This window comes from Miscanthus floridulus, chromosome 3, assembly GCF_019320115.1.
Source record: "Miscanthus floridulus cultivar M001 chromosome 3, ASM1932011v1, whole genome shotgun sequence".
In the NCBI taxonomy this organism is placed as follows: Eukaryota; Viridiplantae; Streptophyta; class Magnoliopsida; order Poales; family Poaceae; genus Miscanthus; species Miscanthus floridulus.
Window position 1 is genome coordinate 144,969,658 of NC_089582.1, and position 18,022 is coordinate 144,987,679.

Sequence of the window (18,022 nt, forward strand, 5' to 3'; positions counted from 1 at the left end):
TATCATACTCCACAGTTGCTATCACCTTGCCATTCTGCGTAATACTTTGAAAATGATCAAGAGCGTCCTTGAACTGTTCAATTACTGTTGTCGAGGTGTTGACATGCTGAACAACACTCTGAAAACGACTGTGTGCATCATTGAACACAACGAGAACGGCGGGGGGGGGGGGGGGGGGGGGGGGGGGGGGGGGGCGCGTTCGGGACGTCGGAGCACCGAGCGTCGCCTCACGAACGAACGCCCGCCCGGAGGAGGCGAGGACGGCGGCGGCGAGCGGGGAGTGCAGGATTGGGAATGGGAATCTGGCGGAGGGCATTACGGGATTAGGGGAGCTCTGCTCGGCTCGGCTGGATCCTGAGATTGCGATTCCCGCTAGGGCGGACGTCTTCGTTTCAGGGAATGGGTATGGCGTCCTTTTGGATTAGGATTAGGACTTGACTCCCAGGTGATAATAGCCATGTTATCCAAAAAAAAAAAACCCCGGGTTGCGGGCGTAGAAAGAATCAGCAGGAGAGGCGGGCACCAAAAGATGGCACCTCATGACCCCACTCCAAACTCAAACATTCCTCAAATTTTGTTTTATTTAAAGCTTGATCGAATATTTAGAAAACAGTATCCATATTCATGGGCCAAATATACATGTGATATACAATGAATATAATAACAATTGATTAAACTTAAAACAGTTTGACTCAGTATAATAGAACAAGGAGAGTATCATTTTTCCACCACATATCCGGGTGGGTATCTATATCGAGGAAACCCTCATATGATTTTTCTTGTTGATTTTCAGTCAAATTACATTACCTTCTGAGGACATATCTTATATGAATGCCTATACATTGTGCTGTGTTTTTTCACACTGGACCAGTGATTGTTTATGTTCCTTAGTCGAAGAAGCTGAAAATTAGTGGTTTTGTGGGAATCCGAAATACTCTCTCGACCTCTACGGGGCCTATATGGCTGGAATCTGATTGCCTGGCTACAGTAAGGCACTCAATTGCAATATTCCAAATTGATCCCCTAGTTGCATCATCATTGAACAGGCAAAAGAAATGTTGAGACTTTTTTAAGACTTCAAAGTCAAAGGTCATAGGAGTGCTAATGGAGTGGCTCATGCTTTAGGAAAATTTAGCAGGAGAGTATTTTCTTCTTGTTTTCTGTTGGCACGACACTAAAAATGTTACGTAACGCTACAATGCAGTTTTCTAGTTATTACTATACGACCTCTCATCTAATTATTGAATGCACAATGAAAATCATTAAAACTTTTGAAAGCATTACAAAAACTATTGATACTTTTAATGAAAATGGTACATACAAAATATATTTCTTTGTATATCACAAACGGACAAAGAAAGTAAGCAAAGATATTTTGAGGATCATCCTTGCAGGTGTGCCAGCATGCTATGGGTCATGGGCCGAAGCAAAGACTTGTCGTGCCTTGTGTTCATAGAGGTCACGATCCAAAGCAGTATGAAACACGAGTGTCGGGCCAGCACCACATAACCCAAGTCCCACCTCTAGCTACGCCTTCTTACCTTGTTGTCGTGCATTAGCTAGTTATTGTTAGGCTAGTTGTGGAGTTTCATGGAAGTTTTATGGATATTACATGAGTTGACATGGCATATTATAGACGAAGAGAGATATGATGAAAGTCTCATGAGATAAAATGAGTCTTACAGGGTGAAACTTGTCTGTTTCGACACACAAGAGTCTTGGAAACTGAAACATGAAACTCCCACTAAAACTGGCCTTATGACTCCTACCCGGGTCCTGTCTCACGTGGCACTCTGCTACTCGCGGCGGGTAAACTTTTTTAGATTGAGACGGATGGTAACCTGATAGCATTCCCACAACAAGAAAGTTTTTATCCCTAATGACTATAGTTAAGTTTGCTAAAATTGATAAGACTTCAGTAAAATTTTCTCTTGAACTTATTACATACTATATCAGAGCTACATATCATTATATTAAAAAAAATGGTAGAAAACTCTTACAAATACACACACCCACACACACCATTAGAGCTATATACTCCTTTTTTTTTATATCGGAGTAACTCCAAGGCCAATATGATTTCCTTTTGTTTCTTTTGCACGTGTTTAGTCAGCGATTTAGCAATTTAGAAAAGTGAAACAATTTTGCACTCCCTCCTTTTATTTTTGTAATTATAAAACACGCAAACAATGTAAGATTCAAACATTAATCTTTGACTGACACTCAATCTAAGTATCAGATTCATATTTGGAAAACAATTTTATATAATGTTATACTTAGTCATAAACATTATAAGATACTCCGAGATACTAATAGTCAAAATAGAAAAGTTGAAGACGGCGACAGGTCCAATGACGCCTTACAAGAAACTTAGGGACTACGCACAATTAGGGGAACGCACAATTACCCGGCCAAAAGGCAATAACCACCCAGTTCATAATTTCGTTCACTGAAAGTCAGCCTAGTGTCATACCTTATTGCACGTCTGTAAATCAGCACAGAACATGCATGGAGAGAAAACTAATGTGTCAACATGGAGTTTCACATACAGTACAGGTTACAAAATGAGCCTTAAAATATACAACTTATTACAAATCTTCTGTTTCCTATGATCCTGCCAAATACAACCGGGCACAAAAGAAACCCCCAAGAGACGCCTCTCATTCCCATTCGCCAGAAAAAATCGATTATCACAACTAAACGAGCTGATTTTGTTATTCCTTGGAACAAATTCCCATCGGGCAACAATAAATATTACCAGCATCAGTGTTGTCAATAAGCAAGCTGCTAGCCTACGTGCATTTACACAAGAGCGTCCTGTACACAGTTGTAGTACATTACAGGCAAGAGCACCCAATGGCACTATCTAGAGAGTATCTTAAATGCCAATTATGAGCTTGCAACTTGTCATCACTCGAAAGCAAACTCCTTGAAGATGCTTCGCCCCAGTATTGCAGTTCATGTCGTTGGTTGACAGCAGCCAGCACTTCCAATAATCAATTGGTTTCAGAAGCAGTGCACGTGGTGGTACCATGCCAGTTTTTTTGCATTATATATATCACCGTCAATGGCGGAATGTTCTAACAGCTTGGTCAATTCTTCTCCGGCAAAGTGGGCAGTTTGTCAAATGTGAAGAGCATGCCATACAGCAACACATGTGACCGCACCTGTGTAATTATTAGATTAATTACCAAGTCACTTCAAAATCCAAACAGAAACTTTCAGTGGCGACAACAATGATAGCAAGGATTAAAATTATGAGCGAAATTTGCATATCTGCAGTTCGACTATTTTCTCAGGCTTCTTGGTGAAGCATTGTGCGAAATAATGCTTATTTAGTCTTTTTTAACCCTTTAGACCCTGTTTGGATGCAACAAACTTTATGGTTTTGAATACCATGGTATTGCTAAAAACTGTAGTTTTTTTTCGAGTTTTTAAAACTCCACTCTAGGCCTCTTTTTTGTAAACCATGGTTTCGCAGATCAATGGGTTCTAAAATTACAGTTTCTCAATACTACAACATCCAAAGAAGGCCTTAGCAGTACTCAAGTTTTGTCAAGTTATGAGGCAAGCTGTTATTAAGAAAAAAATTTAAAACTACTAGTAAACAGGAAACAGGACAACCATAATGTTGCCTAGTATATTTGGAATTATGGAAAAGGAAACGGAAATAGAAAAATAGAGGAAATCAAGCTGCTTCATTCTCAACAAAGAACATTCATGCTCTGGAAAACATACAACACTTACGGCACAAAAACAGCATTGTACTCTTGCTCAAGGCATATGACACATATGTCCAACACTAATTGGTCTTTTTTACTGTTAGGCTCTGTGTCCGATGAACCATTGCTCCCTGAACAAAATAATACAAGATAATAATTAAACATGACAATTACTAATAATACAACATATCAATATATAAGGAAATCACCTTCAGCTTCTCTAGCTTGTCTTTGTGCTGCTGCATTAAGAACCCTATATGGATAAAATAGTATCAAAATCTTCTGTGCTCACAAAAGCCTTAGTATGCAAATACATGCATTAGCATTAGTCTGTGGTAACAGTAACACTAAACACAAACAGAATCTATTAGCACTGGTATTAGATACCAGGCTTAAGGGATGCAGATTCAATAACGTAGCTCTGGTAAGTCACCACGTGACTTAGCATCCATCCCCAACACCCGTTTCCTATCCAATGGCTTGCTCCCAGTCGATTATCGTCCTCTATCTCCCCTTCCAGACTTAGCATTTTCAACAGAAAGAGGCCTGGTGGCATGCCCCAGGTGAGGTGGAGCTCCGCACTTCTGCTATCTGCTTGGCCTTGCCTCGGCACTGGCACCATCAGCTGGAGACAACGATGCATTCGGGGACAACAGACCTCGCTGCCATCATCTCTGCTATCGTGACCACACAAAAGGGCTTCACTTGCGATGGGCAACTGGTGGACAGCTAGTGCGCCTCTGCGGTGCAATGGGCACATGAACACGTGAAGCAGGTGTGGTCAAGCACCATCACCACGTCCTCGCGCTACCGTGGAAACTACCTCGGTGCCCATGTAGCCACACTTGTCATAGTCTGTCGACACATGTTTGACGCAAGTGCCAATCACCATCAGGCCGAAAAAGGGCCCAGCCATGGATGTAGAACAAGTCCTCATGCTTCACCAAACCGTTTGTCCGCGTAGGCCATGAAGCAGCCGATGTTGGAGAAGCAAAGGCCTCGTTGGGTCCGGCCCTGCAGGATACCGCAGTGGCACCACTCTGCGGAGTCCCGACCCTTCTCCAACATCCTTTGGAATGACATGGGAATCTAGGCGGCTGCCCAGCCGTCAATATCCTCTGGCGTGGCGCGGGAATCCTCTGTGGAGGCCTGGCCCTTCTCCGTATTCTCCGAGTCCGCGCACGTAGGGATGGACACAAGAGTCTGCTTCCACGGCCTCATCTTAATCTCGCTAGCGCTCATCCTTTCCTCGGCGGCTACCTTGCGCCCTGGCGGTGGCTTGCTTGCTTCTCATCAATGGCGTTCTGACGACTGCCTGCCCTCCTCCCTCTCCCTCTGGGGGCGGAGCGAGAACCACCAGCTCTTCCAGTCCGATGCAGTGCACAGGGTGTTGAGAAAGGCTCGCGGCCTGTCATTCACGGGTGAAAAGCCAAATCCAAGGATGAAATCGCTAGCAGCCTTTGGACTATCATTGGACGGTGGATATGGCAGGGTAAGTCCCGGCGTTACTTGCAAGAGGCAAGTCACCGAATCTGTGTCCAGGCTTAAGAACATACGACGTATTCACCCAATCACCCATCCTTTCCAATTTCATGCGACGTCTACAAAAGTTTTAAATTAGCTACAGGTTGCACATGTGTCAATAGAAAGGCATACAAAGATTACAAAGTTACACAATAAATTGTAGTAGTGCAAGTCATTTACATTCTATCATGGGCTCATGGCCAGAACAGAAAGATAAACCTCTTTAAAAACCCGAACACTTAAACCTTAAAGAATGCTACTACATTTCATTTGGATTTGAATGTTCTAGAAGGAAGTGACGTAAGGAGTTAGGCACCTTTTTTGCAGTTCATGTCGGAGCTTTCTTTCTAGAAAATGTTGTATTGCACGCTTTGCAAGAAGGAAGACACCAAATGTTGCAAAGCCCATTGAAGCAAGGCGGTATAACCTGTCACAAACATGCTACTAGCATAAGATACCCTAACTAAGAACAAAAGAAAATGTTCTAACAATTTTTCCTACTTGGCCCATTTTCCAAGATTCATAATAAGTTGATCAATGCTTTTTGGTGATACATAAAAGGGTCCTTTATGTGGTCGCTGAATTCGAATAGTTCCAACATCATCTTTAATGGCCTGTTCATGCAATATAAGAACAAAGAACAAAAGGAAGAGACAAATATACATTAGACATGTCAACAAAGACTAATGCAACACAGCACAGACCAATGAATAATAGAAATAATACCTCACCAACAACCGTCAATGAGGTTCCGGTTGGAAGAACCCTTTCAGTTCGCTTTACTCCCAGCATCTATATAGATAATTGCTTAATCACTGTCTGTGTTTCCATAAGTATTGGCACTGTTGAAGATGTGATTAGACAAACCTTCAACCCTTGTAAATAATCTAGAGTTCCACGTACAAGAGTCCTCCCTGACTCCTCAAAAACCTCACTAGCAACAGTTAAAATTAAACCAGCTGCAGAATGAGCACCGACCACATATACGCGTCCAGTTCCATCATCCTAGTGATTGTTTAAAGGTTAGAGAAGCTTCCCAGTTGCAAACTGCAAATAAAAATTATTAGAAATGATATCATTTTTTTTGCATGAAGGGATCCATATAGCAAATCTGGAATAGCCATGTTCATTTTCATCCTGAGCTGTAGCTTGATAAACGTTTAAATACCCATTGGCATATCCAATGCTTAGAATTATCATTCATTTGGGACAAGAAGCTCATGTACGATATCAACACTGCCTAAGCTAGGGGCTAATTTAAGGTGTAAGCCTGGCCAGCCAGAGCTAGCAAGGCTGGGCTTTGGAGCTTATAAGCTGAGTTTATCCACACAACAAGCGAAATCAGTAAGCTTGCCAAGAAAAGACCATAAGCTTAGTTGTAAACCCAAGTTTGCATAAATTAGCATATTGACAGTAGTGATAGTTCGAGCCCAGGCTAAATTGGAAGTCTTATATTTGAAAAAGCAAAGCAAATCACAGCATAATAGCTACAGCAGTTAGTTACCAGATACCATGGAACCTCTTTGCTAACAGAAAGCATCACTGCAGAATCTTGAATCCAGGATCCAGCATCGTTGTGCTTCAGGAAGTGTTGTTCTGCCTACAAAGAGAAAGGTTAAGCAGAAATAGAAATACTATATTAATTGCATCACATTACACATCGTAATAATAACAAAATAATGAATGAAATCAGTAGTTACCGTTTCCTCAACGATTACACCTCTCATGCCGCTTTGTTGGCATATAAGTGGTGTGTCTGAACCAACTCTCCCAGAGACAGCAACTACAAGAGGTAGGACTTTACTTGCAGTGTCCAAGATAGCAGCTGTTGAAGACAGTGCACACATGTCAAAATTTTTTTATCATCCATATACTCAAACAACTGAGATGGTTTGAACATGTGCAACGGAGACCTCCAGAGGCACCGGTGCGTAGTGGAATCCTAAGCCAGGATAGTAACGTGAAGAGAGGCAGAGGAAGACCGAAGTTGACTTGGGTAGAGGCAATAAAAGGAGACTTGAAATGATGAAATATACCCAAAGACTTAGCCTTAGATAGGAGTGCTTGGAAAACAGCTATTCACAACTCTAGCCTACCCCAACTTGTTTGGGACTTAAAGGCTTTGTTGTTGTTGTTGATACTCAAACAATTAAAATGACCGATAAATTCTGTACAAAATATACACCTAAACTGAAGTTCTTTTATAGATTCTTATAAGCAACCAAAACACAACAAGACTACAGTTCTCTATCTTGATTGTATACTGAGAAAATCTGCAAAAGCTTTAATTGGCAAATATGAACCCCAGTTGAGAAACTTATCCTGTTTGCACTTTTACCGAGAGCATAGGTTAGTATCCACCCATTAGGAGGTCTTAGCGACACACACTAAAACCAACATATATGCCTAAATATAGAGTGAAATGACTGGAGAAACAATCAAGCAAGCATATCAAAGTGAACAGTCAATTTTTTTGACAACCGTGTATATAGATCATAAAATGACAAGTCAGGTCAGTGTAAACCTGATACAATTCTACCAGGGAACAAAACCATATGACAACACCCTAGTGGAGTAGTGGTAACCTAAGAATCAGGAGTAGTAATCTAAGATCATTTCAACAGATATGTAGAATAAAAAAGTACCACCGTTCGCTTCGCTGAAAAAGCTCATCTGACTTTTTCTTTCACATATACACACTTCGGTTTCACTATCATTTGTATCATACAGAATAACAGAATAGATGAAATCAAACAATGAACCTTCGCAAAGGCTGAATACACTACTAACTATTAATTAACCACAAATAGACTAGCCAAACCCTAGCCCGTCACAAACTGACCTAAATCCTTCATGCTGCCAGCCCTCGCCACCGACCGCAGCACCTCTGCATCCCTGAGCACCAAACAGACAAAATAAAAATAGCATGAATGTCGCTGAAATCGCACCGAAAAAGAAAGAAAAAAAATTAACACGCGAGGGATCGGTACCTTCCGCTGCTCCTGCCGAGGAGATACAGCGCCGCAGCGCTGAGGTAACACCCCACGCCGCCCCACGGGATCATCATCTCGCGGCGGATCGCGCACGAGAATCGCGGCGTGCGAATGGAGGCGGAGATTTGCGCGCCGAATTATTATTTTTCCTTCCCCCTTCCTACGTCAGGGAGCGCGGGGAGGGAGGGAGGGAGAGGAAGGGGGCGGAGGGGCAAAGCAAGGGACTGGATACGGATACCTACCAGAAGCGGAAACGCACGCCGCGTCATCCAGGGGGAGTGGGTCCACACTGTCAGATTCGCTGACTAGTGGGGTCTGCAGTGGCCACCCCCTACTCCAGTGACAGGAGGCTGCGTTGGTCCCACAGGAAATGTGGGGAGCGCGAGCTCTGTCGCTGTGACGTGGGGACAGGCCGCCAGGCCAACTCTACTAGCTCTCTCACTGCGTGAGGGTCCCGCAGCAATCACAGAGAGAAGCAGGGGTACCTAGGGTTTTAGAGCAAGGGGGTTCTCCGCGGCGGCGACGGCGAGCCATGGAGAACTCGAAGCTCTCGTCGGCGCTCTTCGCCGGGACCCACTTTGACCGCAAGCGCTTCGCCGCCGACTTCGCCCGGTTCCGTAAAGGCCCGGCTCTCCCATCCGCCGCCGCCCACTCCGCGCCGTCCCCGGAGAAGAAGCGGAAGCGCAAGAGCGGCAAGGCAAAGGCGAAGAAGAATAAGAAGAAGCGAGCCGAAGATGCGGCCGCCGCCTCGTCGGGTGTGGCTATCTACCGGTTGGTTGGCTTGCCGCTTGGTTAATGATTGCGTTGGTAACTCAATCCTGCCGCGTGTGCTGTGCTCTGCAGATGTCGTGGAGGGGTTCAGCGTTTTCAAGGGATTGGCGAATAATAATGCGGAGCTGCGTTCTGAGAAGGTGGATATGAGGAAGGATGAGGATTCGGTGGCTGTGAGGCGGCGGAAGGAGATTGAGAGGGAAATCGAGGTAATTGAAATTCTTCAATGCACTGGTGTCGCTGTATTACATGACATGATTATCCCATTCATGTAAGCAAGTGGCCAGTTTTTGTTGACCTGGATTATCACTCATGAAGATTTGATTATTAAAAGCCTGCGTGTCCTAAAATTTGCGGAGTGGCCCCTTCAGTAGCCTGCTTGAATTGACGGTAGTGCCAGAGATTACAGCTAGATGTATTATGTTTGCAATTGCAATTTCCAAAGTTTTTTTGTTATCACTGTTTCATCTGGATGGCAGAAGGCTGGAGTTTTATTGGTTTGATTTTGCTTTTCCCTTTGCAGAGGGCCGCAGTTCTTCGTAAGAGGTTTGACATCCACATTGCCGGGCAAAATGCTCCAGCACCACTTGAGAGCTTTGAAGAATTGATTTCAAGGTTAGGATTTTCTACCATAATAGATCAACTTCAGATTATGGTTATAATGGAATCATTTGAGGCGGTTAAGTTGACTTCATTTTTGCACTAGGTATGGTTGTGATTCGTATTTGGTTGGGAACTTGTCAAAACTTGGTTTTCAAGAACCTACACCAATTCAAAGGCAGGCCGTGCCCATTCTTCTTTCGGTGAGTGAGTTTGAACTCTCTGGATTTAATACTCTTGCCTGGGAAACTCTTATAATTGTTTAAGCCCTTAGGGTGATTTATCTTGCATTCCTTACTTTCAGGGTAGGGAATGCTTTGCGTGTGCACCTACTGGTTCTGGCAAGACACTGGCTTTCTTGTTTCCACTTCTTATGAAAATTAAGGTATGTCTTTATAGTATTGCACTATAGTGTTCAGATTGGTCGATATGACTCTTGATGAGTTTTGTTCTAATAGCCAGGATCAAAAGGTGGTGTTAAAGCCGTGATTCTTTGCCCAACAAGGGAATTGGCTGCACAAACTGTGAGAGAATGCAAGAAGTTGGTTAAGGGGAGGAAGTACTATATTAAATTGATGACCAAAGAACTATCCAAATCAGGGAATTTCAAGGATATGCACTGTGATATCCTTGTTTCCACCCCTCTTCGTTTGGACCATGCTGTAAAGAAAAGAGACCTTGATTTAAGTAGGTATGTGAGCATGACTTTGAATCCTTTGCTGTTTTGTTTTCCACTGGTTTTGGTTCATAAGCAATGTATTGATGGCCACTTCTGGCAGGTTGTTTTGGTTTATGTTTAATTGTTTGAATCATGGCTGAAACATGGTGTTCCATTTTCTAACATTATTTTAAAAACAGATTATTGCACACTTGTGCAGTTTGTAGCATTTCATCAAAAAAAAAAAAAAAAAAACTTGTAGGAGGCTACAATTCTTCATGTGTCATTCAGGAAATAGAGTTCTGTTTGTTAGAAATAGTACAAAGCCTGTGATTCCTTTATTCTTATTTATTTAATTTAGGAATCATAATTTCGAAAGATCAGTTAAGGCTACCCTTGTTCTGTTTTCCAACTCACCTGTGTTTTCTTGTTATTTAAGGATGAACTAGTGAATTGTTTCTTTCCGCATTGTAAAGCATAATCTGAATAACAGAACCTCCTTTGCAGTGTGGAATACCTTGTCTTGGATGAATCTGATAAACTTTTTGAGCTTGGATTTGTTGAAGTGGTTGATTCAGTTGTTGAAGCCTGTTCCAATCCTTCAATAATTCGGTGTCTGTTCAGTGCCACTTTGCCCGATTCAATTGAGGCTCTTGCAGGCACTATAATGCATGATGCCATTCGAGTCATTGTCGGCAGAAAGTGAGTTTCTTCCTCTAAATATGAACCTAAATCTGGTCCGTTTCCTTTGTTATTTCATCACTTTCTGTTCGACTTAACAGGAATTCGGCCTCCTCACTGATTAAGCAAAAGTTGATTTTCGCTGGAACTGAGAGGGGAAAGTTGCTAGCTCTTCGCCAAAGCTTTCAAGAGGTATTTATTAACCCTTCTTGGGTTTTGTGTCTGTGTTCCATTTGCATTCTTTGGTTTGCCCATCATTTGGAACCCTGAAAGTGCATTGGATATTTGGAACAACAACAACAAAGCCTTTAAGTCCCAAACAAGTTGGGGTAGGCTAGAGTTGAAACCCAGCAGAAGCAATCAAGGTTCAGGCATGTGAATAGCTGTCTTCCAAGCACTCTTAGCCTGAGTGCTTGGAAGACAGCTATTCACGTGCCTGAACCTTGATTGCTTCTGCTGGGTTTCAACTCTAGCCTACCCCAACTTGTTTGGGACTTAAAGGCTTTGTTGTTGTTGTTGTTGTTCCAAATATCCAATGCACTTTCAGGGTTCCAAATGATGGGTAAACCAAGGAATGCAAATGTATCTGCATGGAATTTCACTTGTGAATTGCAGTTATTTGAAGTATAAAATACTGTTGCTGCACGAATTGCGTTGTTAACGCTGAGCTTAGCCCTCTACAGTTCCATGTACTACCCATTTATGCGCTAACAGTGCACACATATGGATAACAATGTCAGACATGGACATAGTCTGCTGCTGCAATTATGTTTTTGAACATAATATTTGAAAAATACCTAACTAAAAATACTGTTATACATGAAGGTTTCTTTTTTATAATGTTTATAGATAATGTTACTTATTTCTCATCAGATTTTTTTTTTCATGAACTGCAGTCTCTCAATCCTCCAGTATTGATTTTTGTTCAAAGCAAAGAGAGGGCCAAAGAGCTTTACAAAGAACTGGCATTTGACGACGTTAGAGTTGATGCAATTCATGCAGATCTCAATGAGCAGCAGGTATTGCTTTGCATATTATTGTTACTGCTATATTTCAGAGACGTCAGGTGCTATTTTGTTTAGAGTTGCGGTACTTTTGTATCAGGTTCACATGTTGTCAACATATGTTTGCTTTACTGCAGCGTCAAGATGCTGTTGACAGTTTGAGAGCTGGAAAGACCTGGGTACTGATAGCAACAGAAGTCATTGCCCGAGGAATGGACTTCAAAGGTGTAAACTGCGTGATAAACTATGATTTTCCAGAGTCAGCTGCTGCCTATATTCACAGGATAGGTAAGAAAGACATTTGGATTTGACTGACGCAGACACTTCTGCCTGCACACTGACAATGTTGATGCCTGAGCTCTGATGTACTCCTACATTTGATTGGCTCAATATTGATTCATGGTTATGAATTTATATAGAAATATAATAGAACTTTAGATTAGTTTCTTTTCAAATATGGCTTATCATCGTGCCTGTTAGGTTCCTTTCTTTGAATACTTATCAGATATAAACGTGCCCAGCTTTTTCTTGCACTAATAAGATTATTAAGTGATCCTTTAATTAGTTTGCAGTCACATTAGTTTGCATATGTGCATCTGGTGTGGGCACCTTGTGATACTGAAATGCCTTATAAATGTATCTATATTTCCTCTGTACAGGACGATGCGGAAGAGCTGGTAGGTCTGGGGAGGCTATCACGTTCTTCACAGAGGAGGACAAGCCATTTTTGAGGAATATCGCCAATGTGTTGGTATCTTCAGGCTGTGAAGTGCCTTCCTGGATAATGGCACTGCCAAAGCTCAAGCGAAAGAAGCACAGGGTGGATAGGGACCCAATCTCCAACTTACCTGATGAAGATTGAGAGTGGCTTTGTAACATAGCTCTCTTTTTTTGGGATATATAACACAGACTGTCCAGAGTGGTTCTGTAACCATGCACTTCCGAGATGGCACGTTGGCTTCAGTTTTCCCTGTTTGAATGCCCAGTGTATGTTTAGCCACAACCCAATACCAGGCATCAGTATATCTTTGTTAATTATGATACAGTTTCTGTGGTCCATCAGTGAATCCACAAGTAGAGTAGCTCGATTCTGTTTGGCCTAGAGCTAGTCAGATTGCAATTAGTCTCTCACAAGAGTCTCTGCAAACGCTCAACCGGCGGCGGGCCACACTCCACGGAGAATTGCGGCTGTTATACAATCGAAGGGAGAGCGTCACCTGAACTGATAGGATACGCGTGTGCGCGGCGCATCGCTGGAAGGGGGCAGGGAGCGTCGTGGAGAGATTGAGGGAGACGGGGTTTTCTTCCTTCTTTTTTTTGACGGGACGACGGGAGGGGACGGGAGGGTGCGGACGCGCGGGGAGTAGATATTTCGAGGCGGTTATGTAGGAATCGGTGGGAGCAACCAGGGCCGTAGATCGCGAAATCCAACGGTGAAAACAATTTGAGGTGATGTGGACCGGCTGGTTAGCGGCCAAAGTAGGCCAGCTTGATAAGAAGAAATGCGCTTTAGCCAATGCAGTTACATGGCTGACAGACTCCTATATAAGTGATGCCGAGGATTACATTTAGCCATAGGCCCCGTTCGCTGGTCTGAAACTTGGCTGAAACTGGCTGGTTTTGTGAGAGAGAAACACTGTAGCGGCTGGTTGACGAACAGTGTTTTATGAGGGGAGTCAGCCGGCTGGTCTGGACCATCCAGACCAGCGAACGCGCCATATATAAGAAATCAATGTCTGGCCGAGGCGATAATATGGTTGTTGCCATCTGATGATAAGAGCATAGGTTGTATATGCATGTGAAACTTTAATTAGAGGTAAGGAGCATGTGAATGAAACTGTTAAAGTTGCATAATGCAAATCCTCCATTCTTCACATCGGTAACTGAATGACAGAGTAACTAATATGGACCGTGCTTTGCAACATTGCAGGTACTGAAGTCACAAAAAAAAAAACATTGCAGGTACTGAATGGAGTTTTTTTTATACAGAAATAACACTTATTTAAATTGGAATTCTTCAACAGTATATAGTTTGTTAAGTATTTATAATCTTGTTACCATGATTTCTTGCGGAACTAATCGTATGACATATAAGTACAGATGGACAGGGACCTTGTCAATGGCTACTGCACTGTGCACGCTTCAGTTGGAGCTGAAATGTTCATCCAGCATCGAAGATTTTCAGTCAAGGACACCTCCAATTAGGGAACATAATAAAAGGAATATGTGCCAACTGTCCTATTATTCTTTTTTTAAGGGAGTCTGGCTATTCTGCTTGTCGGAAGTCTGAACAACTGGCCTACAGTATTTTGTTATTTTCGATCGCTCATTTCCAAACGTTTTAGTATGACGGTAAATTAGAACGACCCATAAATTGGAACGAAGAAAGTACATAGTATAGGGACTGAATAAATTAATATAAGAACTCATGAGCAGTAGAGAGTAGAGACCAAATGCATGCTGTCTTCTCGCGTGATCATCAGAGATCCTGGCCCTGCGGCCAGCCCAGCTGATGCATTTGGCGACGGTTCATCGTCGCAGAATGTTTGGAAAAGGGGATCTCTGGCGCACAGGTCGGCGGCGTCAGCCTCCCGCAGCCCCGCCAACAGCAGCAGGCCCAGCAGCACTAGCGCCGCCACGATGATGAGACGCCAGCTGCCCACCTTCTTTGCCGCCATGATCGCCCGGCCCGCCCTTCTTTTCTTCTGAGACTGAGATTGAGAGAACTTTCTCACGGGCTGTTTGGTTTTTTAGTCGCTTCTAAAATTCATGTCACATCGAATGTTTAAATACTAATAAGGAGCATTGAATATAGATTAATTATAAAACCAATTACATAGATGGAGGCTAATTTCCGAGATGAATTTTTTAAGTCTAATTAATCTGTCATTAGCAGATATTTACTGTAGCACCACGTTGTCAAATCATTGACTAATTAGGCTTAAAAGATTCGTCTCGCAAATTAGTCACAAGTTATGTAATTAATTTCATAATTAGTCTATATTTAATACTTCATGTATATGTCCAAACCTTCGATGTGACATGAATTTTAGGAGTTCCTGCTAGAGCCAAACAGCCCCTTATTCTCGATGGCACGGCCGGCGCTACTTATGTTATTAGTGGGGAAAGATAAGGGTCGTCTTTACCTTAGCTTATATATATATATATATATATATATATATATATATATATATATATAAAAGCTAAGGTAAAGACGAGGATCAACTGATTTAATTTAATCTGGTCGTTGCTATATTTAGGTCAGGGGGTTTCCCGCCCCACGCACGCTCTGGGAAAAGACGTTGCCTTCCTTCCGGTAAAAGATCGCCTGGAACAGAAACTCCAGATTCAAGATTACCGGTGCAAAATGCTCTAAACAAAACAGGTCTTTTCCATCTAAAATAATACATGCAAGTGCGGCGTCCATCCAATGCAAAGAATCTTACGAGAATACGTACATGCAAGTGTGTCCTGTTTCGAGAAAACTTAGTTACTTACACTTTGCATGTGTAGAAAAAAATGAAAAATAAACAAGGTTGAGAGTTTATCTTTATGTACAAGTCTACGTATTAGTCAGGGTAAATTTATATCTACGTACTTTTAGTATTAAAGAGCGAAGTATTTCTTCCAATCTTTTTTTTATTTTTTTAATCATCCTTCTTCTGTCTCGCTTTTTTCTTGTTTGGCAGAGCTCTAGCTCTGAAAAAACAGATCCAACTTGTAGCAGCTCCATCATGGATTGAGATCCTACTATTTCTCGTAGAAGTGTTTGTGAGAGCTTCACGGTGGATCTGCTGGGTCGGCCCAACAACCACCAAATTGGAGCCCATGAGTGGGTCTCTTTTGTCTCACTGCCACTATAGGCTGGCGCGTCATTCTCTTCATCTCCTTCTTCCTTCTCGTCTCTCACGCAGAGGTCTACGTCCTAAAAGTTCACAATCCACATCAAGTTCACTTAATGAATCGGAGATATTTTGCTTGCTATTTTTAGTCTTCACTTACTACATATCAATACATGCAAACTTTTAAGTGGTGCACTTTGTCACCAAGTATTACCAAAAAAATTAGTTCAGTATACTTTTTTAAGAGCATCTCCGAGAGTTCCCAAAATTTAGTTATCAAAATCCTTGAGTTTTCTAAGTTGCCAAAAATAATTGGGAGCAGCACAGCAGGTCTCTCCAACAGTTTTCAAAAAGTAACTCCTAAAGTATCAAAAACTTGGACACACGGGAGATCACGTCTGCGCCTGCATCCTGGTCGTGGCCGCCTCCATCCACGCCACGGCCGCCACGCCTCGCCACAGCCGCCAAGCAGCCAGCCACAACCGGCCACAGGCAGCCAGCAGCCAGACAGGGCACGACAACCAGGGCCAGCCGGCCGCAGGCAAGCAAGGCCAGCCTAGGGGTAGCCAAACAAGTCTGAGACGGCTGCGAAGGAGCAGATCGCCCGAGAAACCTGGCGCGAGGAGGACACGCGAACGCGCAACTGCGTGTATTTTCCCACGCGGGTGTCTCGGTTTTTCCCAAGTGCTAAAAGATTGGGGACTAGGGTTTGAAATTGTTGATGGTGTGTTTTTTTAATCTTATCAAAAATTCTGAACTGGAGGGGTGTTTTGAGAACTCTTTTGGAGATGATCTAAGCTCACAAAGTAACGCACCATTTTTTATGAAATAAATTAGTGCATAGACCAATAGACCTTCACTACCTAAATTTGGATAAAAAGGAAACAGTATAAAACATAAATATTAGATAAAAATAAATAGTGCTTCCTCTGCTCTAAATTGCTATCATTTTGGGTTTTATAGTTACATAGTTTTTTTTGGGCACCTAGATATGCACATACTATGTGTGGATATATACATAATAAAAACTATGAATCTAAAAAGCCAAAACGACTTACAATTTTAAACGGACGGAGAAGTACTTCCACTTTTACAATATATATGTTATTTAGTTCTTTTGTATTATGTGTGTGTGGAAAGTAACGGTAGAATTTACAATTCCTATTCCTCGTATCAAGTACTGAATTTCACGCTGAAGGCCATATATATAAGATAAAACATAAAAGCGGATGGAGCTTTCATAGGAGGTCTACAAGTGTCGGTGTTTTCGAACCACCGACGAGTAAATTTGTATTTGCCCATCTGGCTCGGATGGTGTGTTCAGAGGACACAAGGGTTTATACTGGTTCGGGCGGAACGTCCCTACGTCCAGTTCGCTGCTGCTCGTGTTACCGGCACTGGGTTTGCAGTAGGGGTTACAAACAGGCGAGAGAGGGAGAAGGTCCCAAGTCTCTGGTGGAAGGAGTGAACAGGTGCTTAGAGCTCGCTTGTCGCTTAGCCATGTTGTTGTGTCGTGCTCTTGTGTCAAGATCCCCCTTTCATGGGACGCCCTGCTTTCCCTTTTATAGACGAAGGGAAAGCGCGGGTTACAGAGGAGGAAATGGAGAAGAACGAGAGAGAAGAAGGCTTCCAGGGTTGCCGGGTCCTTCTTCTCCTTCATGCGGGTCCCGCCGATCCTGTAGATGTCAACAGGGACGGCTCCATGTCGTGGCTCTGTTCGTCACTGGAGCCATGTGCAGGCGTCATCTGCCGGTCATGGCGTTCCACTCCGTCCTGGCGAACATCGTGGTGAACTGACGCGCCTGTTAGCGTCCGTACGAGGGTTATGCAGAACAGCACCGGCATGGCCGACACTGTTCTTGATGTGAATCCCCAGGTATGGCCCGTCATGGCCACGGGTTACATCGAGGCGTGCCAGCCTCTTCCCTGGCATCAGAGTTTTGGCCCTGGCTCATACGCTTGGACCTGGAGTGGTTGGCGGCGGTATGGGTCCCCGTCGGACGAGACGGAACCCACGTCCTCGAGGTCGGATGAGACGGAGCCCACGACCTTGGGCGAGACGAAAACCGCGTCCTTCGGTCGGGCGAGACAGAGCCCGCAGTCAAAGGGTCGGGCGAGACGGAGCCCACGGCCTCGAGGTTGGGCAAGACGGAGCCCGCGTCCTCGAGGTCGGGCGAGACGGATCCCGCAACCTTGGGCGAGACAGAACACGCGTCCTTGGGGTCCG

The 18,022-nt window shown here is 43.4% G+C and overlaps 2 protein-coding genes across 4 annotated transcripts; one reads left to right on the forward strand and one right to left on the reverse strand.

The window, feature by feature from the left end:
• Positions 1-2,923: 2,923 nt before the first annotated feature.
• Positions 2,924-8,579, reverse strand: LOC136542720 (E3 ubiquitin-protein ligase SP1-like). Of its 3 annotated transcripts, XM_066535284.1 has the most exons (12): positions 8,443-8,579; positions 8,237-8,411; positions 8,089-8,141; positions 6,947-7,071; positions 6,751-6,846; positions 6,114-6,251; positions 5,973-6,038; positions 5,748-5,860; positions 5,563-5,673; positions 3,932-3,975; positions 3,748-3,853; positions 2,924-3,167 (listed from the first exon to the last, which is right to left on the reverse strand). In XM_066535284.1, exons 2-12 carry the CDS (start codon positions 8,311-8,313, stop codon positions 3,065-3,067), a joined length of 1,032 nt encoding a protein of 343 aa, XP_066391381.1. In that variant the 5' UTR covers positions 8,314-8,411; positions 8,443-8,579; the 3' UTR covers positions 2,924-3,064. The 3 variants fall into 3 exon arrangements, with proteins under 3 accessions (XP_066391381.1, XP_066391379.1, XP_066391382.1); XM_066535282.1 differs by having other exon boundaries at positions 8,237-8,455; XM_066535285.1 differs by lacking the exons at positions 2,924-3,167; positions 3,748-3,853; positions 3,932-3,975 and adding an exon at positions 3,983-5,323 and having other exon boundaries at positions 8,237-8,455.
• A 68-nt stretch (positions 8,580-8,647) lies between these two features.
• On the forward strand, positions 8,648-12,916 carry LOC136542719 (DEAD-box ATP-dependent RNA helicase 57-like). Its single transcript, XM_066535281.1, has 11 exons — positions 8,648-8,994; positions 9,083-9,219; positions 9,534-9,625; positions 9,717-9,813; positions 9,915-9,995; positions 10,069-10,301; positions 10,776-10,970; positions 11,051-11,141; positions 11,846-11,968; positions 12,091-12,241; positions 12,613-12,916. The coding sequence occupies exons 1-11, from the start codon at positions 8,772-8,774 to the stop codon at positions 12,813-12,815; spliced, it is 1,626 nt and encodes a 541-aa protein (XP_066391378.1). The 5' UTR covers positions 8,648-8,771; the 3' UTR covers positions 12,816-12,916.
• The last annotated feature ends 5,106 nt before the right edge of the window (positions 12,917-18,022 follow it).